This window comes from Pecten maximus, chromosome 16 (genome assembly GCF_902652985.1).
Source record: "Pecten maximus chromosome 16, xPecMax1.1, whole genome shotgun sequence".
Classification (NCBI taxonomy): Eukaryota; Metazoa; Mollusca; class Bivalvia; order Pectinida; family Pectinidae; genus Pecten; species Pecten maximus.
Window position 1 is genome coordinate 12,347,147 of NC_047030.1, and position 18,067 is coordinate 12,365,213.

The following is an 18,067-nucleotide window of genomic DNA, read 5'->3' on the forward strand; positions in this document are numbered from 1 at the left end:
TAGAATCTTCCCTGTACCCCCGTCTCGATACAATAGAAGCTTCCCTGACCCCCCAGTCTAAGGTGTATACATTAACAGTCGACTTCTAGCTCCTTTGGCCTTTCTAAACTCACGGCTACCGGGCTACCGCAGCCTTAGGCTGCTACCGGCATAAATGTTGACTGTTTATGACGGATGGTTAATGAGATACACAAGTATGACATCATGGCCAGGAAGGAGGGTTTATGAGTTGCAGAGGTATGATATCATGACCGGGAAGAAGCACAAAGTCATAACTATACCTATCAACATCACAAAGAACAACCAAAAGAGGAGACAGTTTTACATATACTTTATTTCCCACCACTTGGGTGGATTAATGTTTCATTAGAATTAGGCAAATCATCAATAAGTAATGACACAGGACTTTGTCAACTGACCAGCGTCCTTAGTAATGACACAACACAGGACCTAGTCAACTGACCAGTGTCCCTAATAATGACACAACAGAGGACCTAGTCAACTGACCAGCTTCCCAAGTATTGACATGACACAGGACCTAGTTAACATGATCAGCATCCCAAGAAATGACACAGGACCTTGTCAACTGACCATTGTCCTAAGTAATGACACAGCACTTGACCCTGAGTCCTGAGTAATGACACAGGATCTTGTTAATTGATCAGTATCCTCAGTAATGACACAGGACCTTGTTAACTAACCAGCATCAAGATAAATGACACAGGACCCAGTCAATTGACCAGTATCCCACATAATGACACAGGACCTTGCCAACTGGCCAGCGTCCCTTTAATGATGTTATATGATTACAGCACTACACCTAGGTCACACCACAGGTATATAAATATATTGCAGACTACTGGCATTGCTAAAAGACATTCTGGTCATTCAGAAGGTAGTGGCAGTAATGAAACATATATTTATATGTTATACTAACAAGGCTTTCAAAGATGTTTTAATGTTAGAAATCTTCAAATATGCCTGCTTTGAAAGTGTAAATGTACACAAGTTTAAAGCATGTTTACTCCAGAACTGATGTGAAGAAACAAATACATCACTTTTACAATCTCCTTCAATACAATAATTCTAGACACCACTTTACAAGACAACAGAAGTGTTAAAATGCTATTATTTAAACATGTCTGTTTTAATGTCGGAAGTGCTCTCAATAAATTTTTTATTGAGAATGCCAGCAAGAAATAGTTTGCTAATCCTCGGTTTTGAATTGGCTGTTTCAGGATATGTTCAGAAAAATGTTACACCATGTATAATTCAATTTATTTCCTACAATCAACATCCTGTGTGAAAAATTGCTGCCTTGGCTCCCCTGTTTGACCAGAATGTCCTTCAGCACTAATACTATACTGGGGTTTACTGGTAACACCGCAGTACACGTCACAATACAAACATAGCAAATCTCTGGGGTTCTGTTTGTTACCAGCTCTCTCTATTTACATCGGAAGTAAACGCTAAATGTCATCCACATAACATCGGATACTCTCCGACAAACATGGTGTCCCCTGTACTAATAATCAAAATTCATTACCAATAATTTACAAAGATAAAAAAAAAATAATACAAAACTTATTTCTTTGCATTTTTGTAAGCAACTTCATACAATATGCTCCAGTACAGGAAATATCCCTATATCCAACTGGTTTTGCAGCTTTTCAACTTTGATCTTTGATCAACATGTTGCTAATTTTCAGTAAAGCTATCAACATTTTTTCAGGATATTTGTGTATTTATATATATATATTGTCATGGTTAAAAGATACAAATTGATCCCCAGACTGGAGACACCACTACCGTACCTACAGGAAGGTGGCCAATGGAATGTTCATGTCAGCTACCTCATAATCCTCCTTCACACTCAGGAGAGAGACTAAGGGGAGACAACCTACCTGTACTTTACATGCTAGAAGATTTAGTTGTATCAAACGGTTTTTTTCTGTATGAATAAAACATTATGAAGAAAAGATTCCAGTATGAAATCTTGGTCGCTCTTCTTATTGCGAAATTTCACATAAATATTCTTTTAAAACTGCTGTTTGAAATACTTTTCAAATTCTTGTCATATTTATCATGAGGATGGCACCATTTCTAGGGAAATAAATAAACTCGATGAAATTAAGAAATTCTGAATCCTTATTGAACTATGGCTTGACTTAATGTTTGGTTCTTATATGTAGTTCAACAAAGCAGTATGCTTGACTAAAGCCTTACACAAAAAGTTAACGAACATATTTTAATTAATTAGCAAAATATTGAACTAGAGGTTGGTAACCCTACAACATCATTCCCTGAAACTTCTACTACTAAAGGCTATATAATATATCAAGGAGAATAGATAGTGGTGTGCTGCCATATATACTGTGGATGTGGGCTTACCTCCCTTTGTTCTGAACTCTCACACTCTTGTCACAAATTACAAGTGTATCTGTAAATAACCTCTCTCTCTCTCTTTCTCTCTCTCTCGAACACATGACTAAAACAAACACTCCCTTCTCATACAATTAATTGTTCACTCTCTAAAATGATAATTCTCCTTGTTGCATTGATCATGATCTATTGATAGTCTGTTTTATTTTGACTCTCAGACGCCCATTGCTGAAAATGTTGACAGATGATATAAACATCATCAAAGATAAACATGATCAGCGAAAAAAGTCACGAGTCCACTTGGTCCAGTCACATGATCACATACAATGTGGTCACATGACTATATACCGGATTGTCACATGACCTAACAAACGCTCAGAAATGCATCATTCCTCACACTCTAACTCATGCATACCTCAAACAATTGTTTATAAATTACAAAATGTAAACACAGCATGAGCATATATGAAAATGTCACAAAGAAAATCAAAATAGCCACATAATACTGTACAATGGAATTTGCCTGTTAACAGAAGGATATACCCTCTCCCATATGATACTGGGCAAGGAATCCCACTTTTTATTCATTTAAATATGTTTCATTTTCACAAAAAATCTATACAAAATTGAAGATTGCACAAGGATTGGCAGACCTTGAGAGATCATGCCACTGATGTGGCCACATTGTTCAGGCGTTGTCCATTAGGTCACCAGAGCCACCCACACGTGCCTGGGGCCACACCCCTCATAGTCTGGGGCCACATATAACACATGGGTCCTGCCCATAAAAGTCTTGAGCAAGCCCAAGAGGAAAACACCAGGATTTCATTAATAGTCTCCTCCCCTTCCTGATTGTCAGAGTTACAATCAAACTCCACAGAATATGGACACAAAATTGTCTCCCTTTTCTCACGAGAAATAATGCTTCAACCATGAAAACTAATTATTCACACAAGTCGGTAACTGCTGCCACTGTGACAACACATGCTGAACTACCCTCTTAAAGAAAGGTATGTTGTGTGTTGTCAAATATCATACGTTTACTTCTATACACGCCTGTGGGTTCTACACAATCATCACAACCAAGGTCATAAGGTCATACAACGGTAGCCATGGAGATCACAGTGGGGGAGGTCAATGGTGGAGATGACCTCCAGGACCAAAGCGTTCACGATCCATAGCTAGCTGACGTTGTATCGCCTCCTGGTGAGCAGCCTGGGCAGACAGCTACAAAGAGAGATAATTCAAATTTAAAACATAAACAGAAAGTCAAGAAGTTTCTTGTTTAAAAATGGAGCAAGTGCCACAATCTAACTTAACTGAATTAGCTGCTTTAACAAAAGTTTAACACAGACATATTTGAGGGGAATCTTTCATAAAATAGTAAATTTAGTGTTAATACTAAAAACTTTCATCCATGTAAAAATGATAACTGTATTTTTATTGAAAACAAATACATTGTACAGCATTTTCTTTTTAATTAGCAATGTAAATTTGTAAGATATAGACCCAATTGAGGTCATTAAAGCTTCGTCATTTGACTAGTTTCTTGTTTAAATGCTGAATTCGCAAATGACAGATTAAGAGGCTCTGATCATTGACCCATTGGTGAAAGTTTAATACCGAAATAGCTGGTTTTGTCAAAATTTAATGTAGTCATAATTTTATGAGGGGAAATATTTTTTAAGATAATAAGTGCAGTATTATACTGGAAACTTTCACCTACCTGGTGAGCAAATGCTGGATCAGCATATGCTCGTCTGTAGAGGTCACTCTGAAGCATCTCCTGCTCACGGCCTGCCAGCAGAGCTGCATGGTGAGGCAGTCCCTGGGGCAGGGATTGCAGGTGTTGCCCGGCGCTGGACGTCGGAGGGTTAGAGCTGCTCATTCCCGAGGCTAGAGGATCAGCTCCTGAAAAGCACCAATCAGAGAATGTGTTACAGTTTGTGTAGATGCTACCATAGAAACTAAAATTCTTAAGGATGCGAACCATTCATTCAACAAGAATTCTATAATATTTTTATAGAAAACAATGAAAAAATATTTGCTATGTAATTCTAAGAATCAGATATTGTGATGGTAACATATTTTCAACAAATGTCATAATAAAAGTATCAATGTAACAAATTATCTCAAAGCATAAAAGAGGTATTTTCTTTTACGAAAAAAAACCCCAGTACCATAAAAAGCATTGCCTCCAATAATTATCTACAAACATGCCACTCATAGATCAAATGGCAGTATCTATTAATAACTTTTATCTAGGTCAATATTGATAAATTGTGAGCTTGCATAAATCCCATCCCTGATGTTTTTACTAGGTACTAGGACATATATACATAAATGTCAGATCTTTACTTGTTGTAATTAATCTTTTCAAGAAGTTTTGATATTGATCGTGTACTTTGTCACACGTAAACTTTAATCAATACATTAAATAACACAATTTATCAAATTTAGATATGCTAAAATTATATCAATATAACCTTTTTAGATTAATTCCTCTGGCTGGTTTGAGGTCAACATGGAACTTATACAAACAAGGATAAATTCAAACACTACTGATGATATCAGTACTTGATCCCACCCACGTAATATATAGATAAACATTATATTGTGGTCTCACCATAACAGGTTTACAATAAACACAAGGTACAATGTCATTATTACTGTACCTATATACTGTATACAGGTGTGCTGGTGACAGTGTATTTCCATAGTAACATACAATGTAATTTTATATTTATACATTTGAAAAGTTAAATGGCCAGGTTATCAATTTAATGATAAGAATAGATCATATAGATAGTAGTATACCTGTCAAAAGGTCCAAACAGTAAAAACGGAGATCTCGATCTAGTATGGAAAGTCTTTCAAAAATTTTGGTTTAATATTTTATTGCTTAAATATTTTCTTATCAGCAACTGTTTTAAAGATAGGAAAAGTAGAAATGATGGATTTAAAAAACAAAAGTGTTAGAAAAATATTTTAGCTGGACATTGCTTTACTTTATTTACTAACATGTTTCCAAATGGTATCTCTGGTCCCAACTGTAAACAACTTGACAGGTATGTAGTTAAAGAGTAATTCCATCACATTTCATGAAAGTATCACTGCCAGAGGTCACACACATGTATACAGTAGTGGGCATGCCATATCGAGAATCATCCATAAGAAGTAGTATAGTAATTGCATGATAAGAGTATGCTGTCACTCAAAAAGTTTATCTTTTTAATTTTGGTTTTCAAAGTCTCCAACATTCTTGTCAAATTTGATTTGATGAAGTTCAGCACACACAAGAAATGGAAAAAAGACAAGAACACAAGCAGAAGATATTTCCAAGTAAAATTATTTTAAACTTTTTAGATAAGTGCATTCATTTTATTGAGAAAGTATACATACATGTTAAAGCATACAATCATGCTTTACATCAAAGTTTCTGAGAAATGTTTTTTGATATCATGTACACAAGTTTACACAGGTACAGCTTCATAACAAACATTCTTCTACATAATTCAGTTATAAAAAAAATATACAAAAAAATAAAAATACTTCAAAACAACAAAAGGATAGGAATAAAAAGCATCTAAGTTTGAAATAAAATAAAAAGGAACAAAAAAGGAGATAGGAGGAAGCAGGAAAAAAACTAATTGGGAACTAAGGCAAACAGGAAAGCAGAGGAAACCACGGACAATAATTGGACATGGCGGTCTTTCTTTAGAACGCACTTACTAGAAAACTGATAGGCCAAATGTGAGGTCGGATCAAGCATACCCCTATCATGCTTTGAGCGGAGGATGCACTCGTTAGAAACCCTTTGCATGTAGATTTGCTCATTTGTAAGGCGCTGAGTGTAAAATTGGTATATCATTCTTCCGGTCAATTGATCAGAATGTAGAATATCTGTAACGACAATTAGAGGTGTGATTAATTATGAGAGACGACGACGGCTTACCTGGGGGCAGGGGAGGGAGGAAATGGTGAGGCAGACCATGCAGCGAGGGGTGGTATGGAGCCCCTGATGCTGCTGCTGCTGCTGCTGCCGCTGCTGCTGCATCCTGCTGATGAAGGTGGAGATGCGTGTGCGAATGTGCGTGTGTGTGGGTGTGGCCAGACGGTGACACGCCCAGGTTTCCCATCTGCAGTCGAACCATCGGGTCGGTTGCGAGGGCCATACGCTCTGCATGTAGCCGCTCGGCCGACAGTCGCTCCACTGTGTTGGAGTATGCAGCCATGTCAGCACCAGGGTGCATAAGATGACACTGGGAGAGGCCTACACGTAAACAGGTAAAGAAAAGTCACTTGTGGAGTCAACCACAGTATTACCCGGCTACTGAAAACAATGGCTGTCTTCTCGATTTGTGCCTTCAACTTACCTTCTACAGCTCACACAGCCAGGAAAACATTACACAGGAAGGCTAACAGCTATATCTATGAGATTTATTTCAAAAACTCCAAAGATTTTAAAAGACAAATTTCTGAAAGGAAGCAGATTTCTGAACTCAATTTCTAGATTTTATCACAAATTTGTTTTTTATCCAAATATTTATATAAATATGTTAATCAATACAAAAGTTTGATGGTATAATAAATAAATGTGTCAGAGCTTTCAGGAGTAAAATTTTTCTTTGAAATATAAGAATTGTCTCCCTTGCTCTGTTGACAGGGCTTGGTAATGTTATTGTTTCCAGAAATGCATAGGTAAAAAAGAACTTCATTTTAAACACAAGACAAAACAGTGACATGAATAAAAACATATATCTACATACACATTTTGTTTCTATCTTACTGGCAGTTCTTTTTTCCCTTTCAATTGAAGAAATCATCACAGGGTGGTTTCATTATATTTCAATTTCTTTTTTTTTCAGGTAAAAAAATCATACAGTACACAGAATCAATTCAATTATTTTTCATTCGATTATGGGAGAAATAGTGGTGTGAAATACCTTACTATAAACATGAAAATTTACGCAATTTAAAATAACTCACACACATAGAGTTTGTCTATGAAAATCGCAAAATTAAACCCCTGTGGAAATAACCATATTTACAGTAATGTCGGATGTACCTTATATCCCCGGATTCTTAATTTGTGAACTTTTTTTTTCTATTGAAGATTGAACTTTTGAAATAGTCAGTAATGAATAAGCATTCCCCGATTATAATTTTTCCTCTCTCTGACACATTATATGAAAATAAACAACTGCACCAAACTAACAGTGTATCAAACAAAAGATTAAAAAAATCTAATCAGCCTACCTAGTCGCTCCATCCTTTCCCGTTCTCGCTGTAAAAGGTCGCTGGCCAGACTTGTGGGTGGGTAGACTCCAGGGATATGGTGCCCCCCTCCCGGACCTCCTACATTAGCTGCCGACGGTAACACGTGACTGCCAGGCTGACAGAACCGTCGCTGTAGTTCCAGCCAATTGGAGTCTATCCCTGGCCCATGTGGTAGTATTCTGTCCAATCCTAAACAGACAGATTTTTATTGACACTTTAAATATACTGAAATTATTTCTTCTGAGTAAGTTTTGATAAACATTTTTTATCTATAAATCTAATTTCAGAATTTATTTATTTTGAAATGAAAGTTATTTTAAAAACTTCGATCAACAGAGTTAAGATATTTCCCATTCACACTTCATATTCCCGGTTGTCTAATCCTGTTATCTTACACAAAGAATCGTGTAGTTTTTGATGAAAAAATTTCAAGTCCCGATGGTTTAGCTTCAAAAAAATAACTTTCAATCCCCAAGGAATCTGAAGCCAGGACAATAGACTAAATCAGGAGATAGCATTAAAACGTATAGAAAATTACCTGGTTTACTAAGCTCTAAATCTGCTTTTAATTTTTCTCTCATTTCCATTTCTCGTATCTCTCTTTCCCGCAGTTCTCTCTCCCTGGCATCTCGTTCTCTTTTGTCCCGCTCGAGTTCCAATTCTAACCTGAAATATAAACATCAATATAAAATTTTTAACAGTGATTATTTATTGCATATACATATTTTTTTTAAACTGGTATTATTTTCGTTTTATGCTATTCATGTACAAATGAAGTTTTATTTCTCGGATTTGTTACAAAACAATTCATGACTTTAATTCAATTATTTTGATTTAGATGGAAATTTTCCTATTTCAGATTCTCTATCGGCTGGTACCTTTCGCGGGAGCCTGGTGGATACATAGCTGCCATTCGGTAGTCTAACAGGTGGTCCATACTATGTGGCATGCCTGCGTAGGAAAGAGATCGTGCAGGATCTGGGCCTGTCAAAACACAAATTATTAACAGAAAAATTTTACCAAACTGTCCACAACAAAGAAATCAAGTTATAACTTACTGTAAATTTCTTGAAATATCAATGGAGAATGTGAATGTTCTAAATCTAAGCACCTGAAAATTACACATATGGTACAATATATGAAATTTATTGAAATTACTCGTCTATTACATCTCATCCAGATTGTGACATTTCTTTTAACCTATATCTCGAGTTTGTTGGTTGCATTCTATGATCATGTTAGGCCCGAAGCATCACTGACGAGTCCTAGAAGGACAAAACAGCTGTATGATGTCCCTATTATCATTGGCGAGTACTGTAAGGACGAAACAGCTGTATGATGTCCCTAACATCACTGACCAGTCCTAGAAGGACGGAACAGTTGTATGATGTCCCTAACATTACTGACGAGTCCTAGAAGGATAAAACAGTCGTATGATGTCCCTAACATCACTGACGAGTCCTAGAAGGGCGAAACAGCTGTATAATGTCCCTAACATCACTGACCAGTCCTAGAAGGACGGAACAGTTGTATGATGTCCCTAACATTACTGATGAGTCCTAGAAGGACGAAACAGCTGTATGATGTCCCTAACATCACTGACCAGTCCTAGAAGGACGGAACAGTTGTATGATGTCCCTAACATTACTGACGAGTCCTAGAAGGACAAAACAGCTGTATAATGTCCCTAACATCACTGACGAGTCCTAGAAGGACGAAACAGCTGTATGATGTCCCTAACATTACTGATGAGTCCTAGAAGGACGAAACAGCTGTATGAGGAACATCACTGACGAGTCCTAGAAGGACGAAACAGCTGTATGATGTCCCTAACATTACTGACGAGTCCTAGAAGGACGAAACAGCTGTATGATGTCCCTAACATTACTGACGAGTCCTAGGACGAAGCAGCTGTATGATGTCCCTAACATCACTGACGAGTCCTAGAAGGACGAACAGTTGTATGATATACCTAACATTACTGACGAGTCCTAGAAGGACGAAACAGCTGTATGATGTCCCTAACATTACTGACGAGTCCTAGGACGAAGCAGCTGTATGATGTCCCTAACATCACTGACGAGTCCTAGAAGGACGAACAGTTGTATGATATACCTAACATCATTGACGAGTCCTAGAAGGATGAAACCACTGTGTTACACAGTTCAATTCAGCTTGGCTCTGCTGTATCTGTTTCCGATTTGTTTGAATGGAGCCAATACCTTCTGTGTCGTTTGTACAATCCTTCCAATTTCTACTGAGGTATTAATCACTGGTGTTCAGTATACAAAACTATCTCTAACTTTATCAATACTTTAAACTTCCAAAAATACTCTTATTTCTAAATACTTATACACCAACATTTGGGGGTTCATTTGGATTACTATCACAACTCATACGGACTCATTCCAGAAGGAAGCCCGGCAATGTAATTGATGTCAAATTTGATTTTCTTCTCTGTTGACAAGTAAACTTGTACTTTACTAGATGTTCACAGAATATTTTTGTCAAACACAGAATCGTCTCCCTTTACCTAATTATATGCGAACACAACTTACCGTTTCTTCTCTGTTGACAAGTAAACTTGTACTTTACTAGATGTTCACAGAATATTTTTGTCAAACACAGAATCGTCTCCCTTTACCTAATTATATGCGAACACAACTTACCGGAACCCATAACATGAGGTTTTGCATATTCGCTGAGCTGGCGTAGGGCAGGAGTGTCGGGGTAGGATGAGCGAGGTGTATGGCGTTCATATGGGTTGTTTGGTGTTATACTGCTGGTGATCTGAGCATCTGCTGTCGAGTTTGGAGGAGGTGTTTCTGGTTTTTTCTGCACAATAATGACATAAATAGCATAAGATTTCATACAAGAGACCAAAAAGACAAAAGAAAAAAAGCATAATTCCAAAATAAAACAAAGGTTTCCACTTATTGTTATCAATGAAATAAATCATAATTAAATTAAGAAATTTCATGTTTCGGTTAAGTCTGTCTATTAACTGTTTTATGTCCGATTTCCTTAGTCAGTGAATACTGATGGTAAAAACATGTACAACATGTAGCTGTAGATGGGTAAGGCTACTTTTTATTTTTAATTACTTAATCAACAACAAATTTATTTTACTGATTTAAAAGCAAAATATCAAAGTTACTGTAGTTTGCATACTGTATAATGGGAAGCTGTTAATAGCATTAAACTTTACCACTTTCATCATATAGGAAAAGGGCAAATTTAACAGTGAGTCAAAAACAAACATTTTGCAAAAGATGGTGGGAAATTTTTGCAAAAACAAACATTTTGCAAAAGATGGTGGGAAATTTTGACTGGATCAAAAATATTGGCTTTTTATTGTCAGAAGGTGAAAGTTTCCTGGGGCAAAAGTTTCCCATCACACAGTAATTTTGTTCTTTGTAGAAAAATATAGATTAAAGCCGAGAGCTAGATAATGCCAAGACCTGGGTATTTTAGTACCGAAGATCAGGGTCACTACTAACTTACAGCGCTAACAACCTTCTCTTCTGTCTTAACCGGGGTGTGAGTCGGTGCTGCCCTCTTACGAGCCAGTTTGGAATCGGGATGCGGTCTGAAGACAATATCACAACGAGAGCAGCAGTTGTTTTCTCCTCTGTTCAGCACTTTCATTAGTCTATGGGGTGAAATGAATCGTAACATGTCAAACTGGGTAGCGTATTATCAAACATTCGGAAAGATTTCCTTTTTTAAGTTTTAAGAGAAGTGATATTGTTTTCGACAAGAACAGCAAATGGTGTCTTCTTTCAGTTACTGGCCAATGGTTTACAGCCAACATATGATTTAACCAATTATAATTATGTTGTGTCTTATATTTGCTTACATATTCGTCGAAAATCAACTCCTTTACAAAAATGGCCAGAGGAGCTAAATTTATATTCAAAACAAGATCATAGTTATCATAACTGGTTTCATGACACATGTATCGAAGCATTTGATTTTGTATAGAAATGACCAGATTCTGATTTAAAAGACTGACAATATAAACAAATGACTTTTAGGTATAATTGTACTTACAATGCATTTTCAGACTTATACATTTCTAAGCTACATCGCGTCGGGTCTGGCCCTGGCGTGGTCGTTCCTCCTTCGTGGTCCGATTCTTCCTCTTCCTCCATCACAACACTGGTCTCACACACAGGAGTGGCCGGCTCAGACTTGACCCCCACCCCTGGGGTCAATTTCTCTATCGAGCTTGCATCCACAGTAGAAGAGGGAGAAATCAGTTCTTTTGGGGTGGTGGGCGGTTCATGAATGTGTGGATGGGGCCCATGAGGTGTAGCCCCATGGGGGATGGGCCTAAGAGGAGAAGGTCCATGTGATAGAGGTCCATGAAGGGAAGGCCCATGTGATGATGATCCATGTGATGAAGGTCCGTGTGAGGGAAGCCCATGTTGGGGAGGGCCATGGGGGGAAGGTCCATGTGGGGAAGGTCCATGTGGGTGTGGAGGTCCATGTAGGGAAGGTCCGTGGGGATTGATTCCATGGGAAGAAGGCCCATGGGGAGATACTCCGTGAGAATGTCCATGTGAGGGAGTTATGTGTGGGGGAGGTCCATGTGGGTGAGATACATGGAGGGGAGGGGTTTTATTGTCCGATCTACTACTCACAGAGTCTAACACTCGACTGTTTGATACCACTGTACTACTAGCACTAGACTCCAATCCAGGTTTAGAGAAATCAAATGGTTGAAATGACTCTGGCCGGTTTGAGAAACTAGACAAAGGTTCTGACTTGACTATTACACTATTCATGCTAGATTTCTCCTCAACTGCACTAGGCCGAGAGGCTGGATTGTCCATTAGCAGCTTGGTAGCCCCGAAGCTGTGTTTAGGAGATGGCGGTGGAGACAAAGGCTCCTTCTTAATGGGAACTGTATTTGTGTGGAGGTCATCGAGGCGGACAGGTGTTGACGAGGTACTGGAAGTGCTGACCTGAGGTAATGATAGCGGTGCCCTCGTGTGCAGCGATGATAATGATGGCGATGTGAAAGGTGACGTTTCTCGGTGGAAAGCAAGATCCTGAGGAGTGCTGCATTGGAGTGACAGCGGCATGGATGGCGTTGTTGTGGGCAACAGCTTCTCCGATGGTAATTTCTGTGATGACGGTAGAGAAATCGAAGATGACAATGGTACGAGTGGGGGACAGGACGACACAGGGGAGAGAGGGTGTGAATGGTGGGGGAGGTGATGAGTAGGAGGGGGGAGAAGTTGTGACACAGGAGGGGGTGACGTATGAGGATGGTGGATATGTGCTGGCTCCGGCCGCACAAGTGGCACCTTATCGTGAAGGTTGGCCACGGTGGCGGTGGAAGTAGGAGTGACAACAGTTGTCACCGGAGACTGAACAGAGGTGCTGGTTGTAGAACTTTGTGAGGACACCGGAGGTTTACTGGACTTGAAGTCGGTGTCTACAGAGCGCGGAGTGCTGGGAGGTGAGGACGAGCTAAGGTCATCCTGGAACAGACAGACAGACAGGGTCAGCCACTTGTCTACCGTGTAATAACCCACACCTAGCACAACCTTATCACCATAGGTTTAATATCAACCTAAGTCATACCCAGTACCCTGATCCTATAATAACCCTATATCTTACATTAACCCAGTAATGTAGCACCCTTATGTTGTAATAACCAATAACCAACTACCCTGATATTACGTTAACTCAGTAGCCTAGTACAATTCTTCTAGTACCCCAATTTTACAATAACCCAGTAACTTGATCATACTAAAACCCAGAAAACCAATAACCTGATTGTACTATAACCCAGTAACCAGAACTTATAAACACCCAGTATCCTAGTACTAACTGTACCCAGAAGTTGAATAACCCAGTAACCTTCATTTGTATAGTTCCATTAATTTGCAACAACCCAATAATCTAGTATCTTAATTTTACATACAATAACCTAAGTACATCCATGACCTACCTCACAGTTATTCTATCAATACATTATCCACATCCCCTATCAACAATCACCTGGCTCAAGAAACAATGGTAACCCTGGTTACCAATCTCTGTAGACCACCATTAGCCCTATAAACTCTGGTTACCAATCTCTGTAGACCACCATTAGCCCTATTAACCCTGGTTTCCAATCTCTGTAGACCATCATTAGCCCTATAAACCCTGGGTACCAATCTCTGTAGACCACCCCCTGGTTACCAATCTCTGCAGACCATCATTAGCCCTATAAACTCTGGTTACCAATCTCTGTAGACCATCATTAGCCCTATTAACCCTGGTTACCAATCTCTGTAGCCCATCATTAGCCCTATAAACCCTGGTTACCAATCTCTGTAGACCACCATTAGCCCTATTAACCCTGGCTACCAATCTCTGTAGACCACCCCCTGGTTACCAATCTTTGTAGACCACCATTAGCCTATTAACCCTGGTTACCAATCTCTATAGACCACCAATAGCCCTATAAACCCTGGTTACCAATCATTAGCCCTATAAACCCTGGTTACCAATCTCTGTAGACCAACATTAGCCCTATAAACCCTGGTTACTGATCGCTGTAGAACTCAATTAGCCTAGTAACCCCGGTTACCAATCTCTCTAGACTACCATCAGCCCTATAAACCCTGGTTACCAATCTCTGTAGATCTCTTTTAGCCACATTCCCAACACACGGCTGTATAGTAAAGTGCAGAAAATATCTCTTAAAAAGTGAGTTGTGTTAGGTGCAGATAACATAGTAGAGAGCATATACAGACATCAGACACATAGTAGACAGTCTTACTATAATACACAACAGATGTACAGTAGATGTTATATACCACATTACACTAGTAGACAGTCTTACCAAACACACAACAGATTATAGAAACAGAAAAACCTGACTTTACTGACACACTGGGGGGACCGCATCAATGTGTCGGATATGAGAGTGGAACATATGTACATCACAGTTGGATGATACAGTCACAGTTCTGATGGATACGGTCGGATGATACAGTCACAGTTCTGTATGGATACGGTCAGATGATACAGTCACAGTTCTGTATGGATACGGTCGGATGATACAGTCACAGTTCTGTATGGATACGGTCGGATGATACAGTCACAGTTCTGTATGGATACGGTTGGATGATATAGTCACAGTTCTGTATGGATACGGTCGGATGATACAGTCACAGTTCTGTATGGATACGGTCGGATGATAGTCACAGTTCTGTATGGATACGGTCGGATGATAGTCACAGTTCTGTATGGATACGGCCGGATGATATAGTCACAGTTCTGATGGATACGGTCGGATGATATAGTCACAGTTCTGTATGGATACGGTCGGATGATACAGTCACAGTTCTGTATGGATACAGTCGGATGATATAGTCACAGTTCTGTATGGATATGGTCGGATGATACAGTCACAGTTCTGTATGGATACGGTCGGATGATACAGTCACAGTTCTGTATGGATACGGTCGGATGATACAGTCACAGTTCTGTATGGATACGGTCAGATGATATAGTCACAGTTCTGTATGGATACAGTCGGATGATAGTCACAGTTCTGTATGGATACGGTCGGATGATAGTCACAGTTCTGTATGGATATGGTCGGATGATACAGTCACAGTTCTGTATGGATATGGTCGGATGATAGTCACAGTTCTGAATGGATACGGTCGGATGATAGTCACAGTTCTGAATGGATACGGTCGGATGATATAGTCACAGTTCTGTATGGATACGGTCGGATGATATAGTCACAGTTCTGAATGGATATGGTCGGATGATATAGTCACAGTTCTGTATGGATACGGTCGGATGATAGTCACAGTTCTGAATGGATACGGTCGGATGATATAGTCACAGTTCTGTATGGATACGGTCGGATGATAGTCACAGTTCTGTATGGATACGGTCGGATGATACAGTCACAGTTCTGTATGGATACGGTCGGATGATACAGTCACAGTTCTGTATGGATACGGTCGGATGATACAGTCACAGTTCTGTATGGATACGGTCGGATGATACAGTCACAGTTCTGTATGGATACAGTCGGATGATACAGTCACAGTTCTGTATGGATACGGTCGGATGATACAGTCACAGTTCTGTATGGATACGGTCAGATGATACACTATGTTGTTAAAGTTGGTGGTCAGTAAAGTCAGGTTTCACTTAACATAGTAGACATTCTTACCAAAATACATCAGATAATTAATACATAGTAGACAATAGATTTATAGTAGACAATAGATTGGTAGTAAACAATAGATTTATAGTAGACAATAGATTGGTAGTAAACAATAGATTTATAGTAGACAATAGATTGGTAGTAAACAAAAGACACATAGTATAATTCTATATCACATTACACTATAACAGTAAACATACTAAAATATCAGATATATCATACAACTGATATGTTACATCCTATATACAAAATGTAAATACATCACAATATTATCAATATTATATACATTATACATTTAAACATTTACAAAATACTAAATCAGCAGATATATGAATTTTCAGACATGAAATTAATCATCAAGAAGCTGCCAGCTAGTTTAAATTTGATTTTATCCCTATGACTCGACCTTGGATAGGACTTCTGACCTTGACCTTTGATCCATACCTGATTGTTCTCTATATCTCCCTCGTTACCATTCTCTTCATCATTCCCAGATAGACTGCTGCTGTCAGATACTGACTCAGAATCAGACCGGTCCTGTGAATAAACAATTTATATGATCAAAGCCTGTCTCTATATCAGACAGCACTTCTAGACATGCCTTTGACATTGTTATGGTGTTTTGGATTGAACTGACGGGTAAATGTCTAATAAACTTTGACTCAGTACTAACATCAATATATAATACCTCAGCTTTCTTCTTCTTGTTGTGTTTGTCCTCGGAATCGGAGTTAGCCTGTCGCTTCTTGCCCTTGTTCTGGGCCTCAGCTGTCTTCTGTAATGAAAATGTTATAGCAATTATGGTGTCACTTTCCTGTTATCACCTGTTTAATCTCCATTTCTATAACACATGGCCTACATAAAACTGATTTTATGACCTAGATATACTAACCTTGACCTGTAAACCCAATCTCTATAACACATAATCTTGATATAACCAATTCCTATGACCTAGTTTTACCAACCTTGACCTTTACCTGTAAACCCAATCTCTATAACACATAACCTTGATATAACCAATTCCCATGACCTAGATATACTGACCTTGACCTGTAAACCCAATCTCTATAACACATAACTTTGATATAAACCAATTCCTATGACCAAGATATACTGACCTTGACCTTCCTCTGTGTGTCTGTGCTACTATTGCTGCAGGTACTACCAGTACTTGGAGACTTACGACCGCGTGCCAGTGGAGCTAGTGTATTCAGTGGACTGTCCACAATATCCGGACTACTAGTACTATTATTTCTTTCCTTTCTTTTGCCTTTTGTCTGCAACAAAAAACAATTTAAAATTCATTTAAATCGTTCTCAATTCAAATTTGAATTTTGCCTTATTAACATAAATGAAGCAAAGGAGAATATGATGGTGTAATTGTTATTTCTCTTATTTAACTTATCAATTTATTTCAACACAATAAATAGTGAATGACTATTACTCACCGATTCCCGAGTCTGTCGTGTTCGCATATTGTGTCGACCGTTGACAGAGTCCTCTTCCTTGACTGGCTGGAAGAGGAAGGGAGATGGGTCGCGGGATGAGGGGTCTCGTGTTGAAGAGTCGCGTGGACTCTCTAAGGGCCGCTCTTCCCCATAGCGTTTGAAGTGGAGGCGACATTCTGTACAGCGGAGACTCTTGTCTTTACCAGCATGGTGCCAGTCTTTGGACACTGCAATAAGAATTATATATCTGTACTAACATAATCCCATTAGTAATGTATATCTACTTAATACTGTACTAACATACAGGTCCAATGTATAATTTAATTTGTACAAACTTAAGGGTTCTGGTTTATCTAGATTTGAACTATCTATAGGGCCCTGCATGATTTCAATTTCTATTGATCTAAGAGGTCCTAAATGAATTGGAGATATACCCCTCTGATGATCTCAGGAATCGTGAATGATTTTAATAGCTATAATGTGTGAAGTCATGTTGTGTTGACAAACAAACAAACAAACAAACAAACAGAACTAACTAACTTAGAGGCCCTATATAATTTTGACCGGTATCAAAGTAAGTAGTCTTGCATGATATACATTAGTATTGATATAATATATAATCTTTATTTGGATTGGAAAACGGGTTCTGTATGATTTATATTTGAACTGATCTAAGGGCCCAGTATAATCTTATTTGGATTGGTATAAGGGGTCCTGTATGATTTATATTTGACTATCTACGGGGGGCCTAGTATAATCTTTA

General features: G+C 38.6%; 1 protein-coding gene across 1 annotated transcript in view; it reads right to left on the reverse strand.

Annotated features, from left to right (window-relative positions):
• Positions 1–316: 316 nt before the first annotated feature.
• LOC117345325 (arginine-glutamic acid dipeptide repeats protein-like) overlaps positions 317–18,067 on the reverse strand; it is a 173,819-nt gene continuing 156,068 nt past the window's right edge. The window contains 13 exon segments of the mRNA XM_033908393.1: positions 317–3,609; positions 4,109–4,293; positions 6,338–6,655; positions 7,642–7,851; positions 8,201–8,328; positions 8,541–8,646; positions 10,332–10,497; positions 11,167–11,314; positions 11,716–13,154; positions 16,301–16,393; positions 16,545–16,631; positions 16,975–17,133; positions 17,305–17,531. Coding sequence (XP_033764284.1) covers positions 3,517–3,609; positions 4,109–4,293; positions 6,338–6,655; positions 7,642–7,851; positions 8,201–8,328; positions 8,541–8,646; positions 10,332–10,497; positions 11,167–11,314; positions 11,716–13,154; positions 16,301–16,393; positions 16,545–16,631; positions 16,975–17,133; positions 17,305–17,531 — 3,359 coding nt within the window. The 3' untranslated portion in view covers positions 317–3,516.